The following is a 1383-nucleotide window of genomic DNA, read 5'->3' as shown; positions in this document are numbered from 1 at the left end:
TAGTATTATTAATAATAATAATAATAATAATAATAAAAATAATGATGATAATAGTAAGGGTAATTCAGCTGTATTAAATATTTGTATGTGAATAAAACCCAGTCTATTTGGAATTATTGATTACTCATAATTAACAGTGGTATTTAATAATAATAATTATAATAATTATTATTATTATTAAGGTAATTAAGTCATACTAAATATTTTAATTTGAATAGAATACTTAAATGTAAATGCAATTATTATTATTATTATTATTATTATTATTATTATTAATAGTAATAATAATGTTTGTGTTATAGAATTATGTTATCATTGTTATGAATTAAATATTGTTATAACTAGTTATTATAAATATAAATACACATACTGGTAAAAGATGTATAGCCTGAATGCACTGTAAGTCGCTTTGGATAAAAGCGATTAAATTATTATTAATGAAATTAAATATTGTTATATAAATATTGCTATAAATAGTTCAAAAGATAATAGTTTATTCAGTCATATTAAATATTTTGCTTAAAAAAACAAGTATATTATTATTATTATTATTATATAGCACACAGGTCATAATGCTTTTATGAATGTTTTTTGTCATTTGTTGATGTTGACAGCCATGCTAGTTTTCTACTCATAACTGTGTCCAGTTTGGTTTGCAAAGAAAAGCGGCATCTGTGATTCTAAAATTATATGCCAGGTTCTCATAAATGGGTTATTACATTTATTTGCTGATCCTGATAAAAGGCAGTCTTCTGTATGAATTGACCATTAAAGACTCTCTGCCACACACACACACACACACACACACACACACACACCTACTGAGGCTAAACATGTATTGGTAATGCGAGCTCCAAATATGCAATCCTTCAAAGTGCACTCAGAAATACACAGTAGTTTCTTCAGTTATGGACACTCTGTGTCTCCGTTGTCGATTTTGAAAGTCTGTTTGAAGAAGGTTTATTGTCCACAGCTGAAGAGTTTCTGATTGTGTGGTTGTTGTCTGTTCTCACAGGACTGGAGCCATTCACGTTGGCGATCGTATTCTGGCCATCAACAGCGTCAGCCTGAAGGGGAAGCCGCTCAGTGAAGCCATACACCTGCTGCAGATGGCAGGAGAAACCGTCACCCTCAAGATCAAGAAACAGACCGACAGTACGACTCACACTATACACTACTGTATGCACTTAATGCTCTTACAATAGCCCTTGTTTTCTTTAGGGGGAAATATATATCATATGTTTTTATATGTTTTATTTATATTTTCATAATATAAGATAATAATATAATATAATATAATATAATGAATTTATATTATATTATATTATATTATATTATATTATATTATATTATTAGTGATAAAGTTTTGCTGTCATCACCAGT

At 28.3% G+C, this 1383-nt stretch overlaps 1 protein-coding gene across 1 annotated transcript in view; it reads left to right on the top strand.

The window, feature by feature from the left end:
* Window positions 1-1383, top strand: part of LOC107691890 (glutamate receptor-interacting protein 2-like) — a gene marked incomplete at its 5' end in the record, with an annotated part of 12655 nt that overhangs the window by 2675 nt on the left and 8597 nt on the right. The window contains one exon of the mRNA XM_016490719.1: window positions 1016-1155. Coding sequence (XP_016346205.1) covers window positions 1016-1155 — 140 coding nt within the window. The remainder of the gene's footprint in view (window positions 1-1015; window positions 1156-1383) is intronic.

The sequence above is a fragment of the Sinocyclocheilus anshuiensis genome, unplaced genomic scaffold, assembly GCF_001515605.1.
Source record: "Sinocyclocheilus anshuiensis isolate Anshui unplaced genomic scaffold, SAMN03320099.WGS_v1.1 scaffold510, whole genome shotgun sequence".
NCBI classification, from domain to species: Eukaryota; Metazoa; Chordata; class Actinopteri; order Cypriniformes; family Cyprinidae; genus Sinocyclocheilus; species Sinocyclocheilus anshuiensis.
Note: the sequence above shows the minus strand (reverse complement) of the source record. Positions and strands in the feature narration are given on the sequence as shown.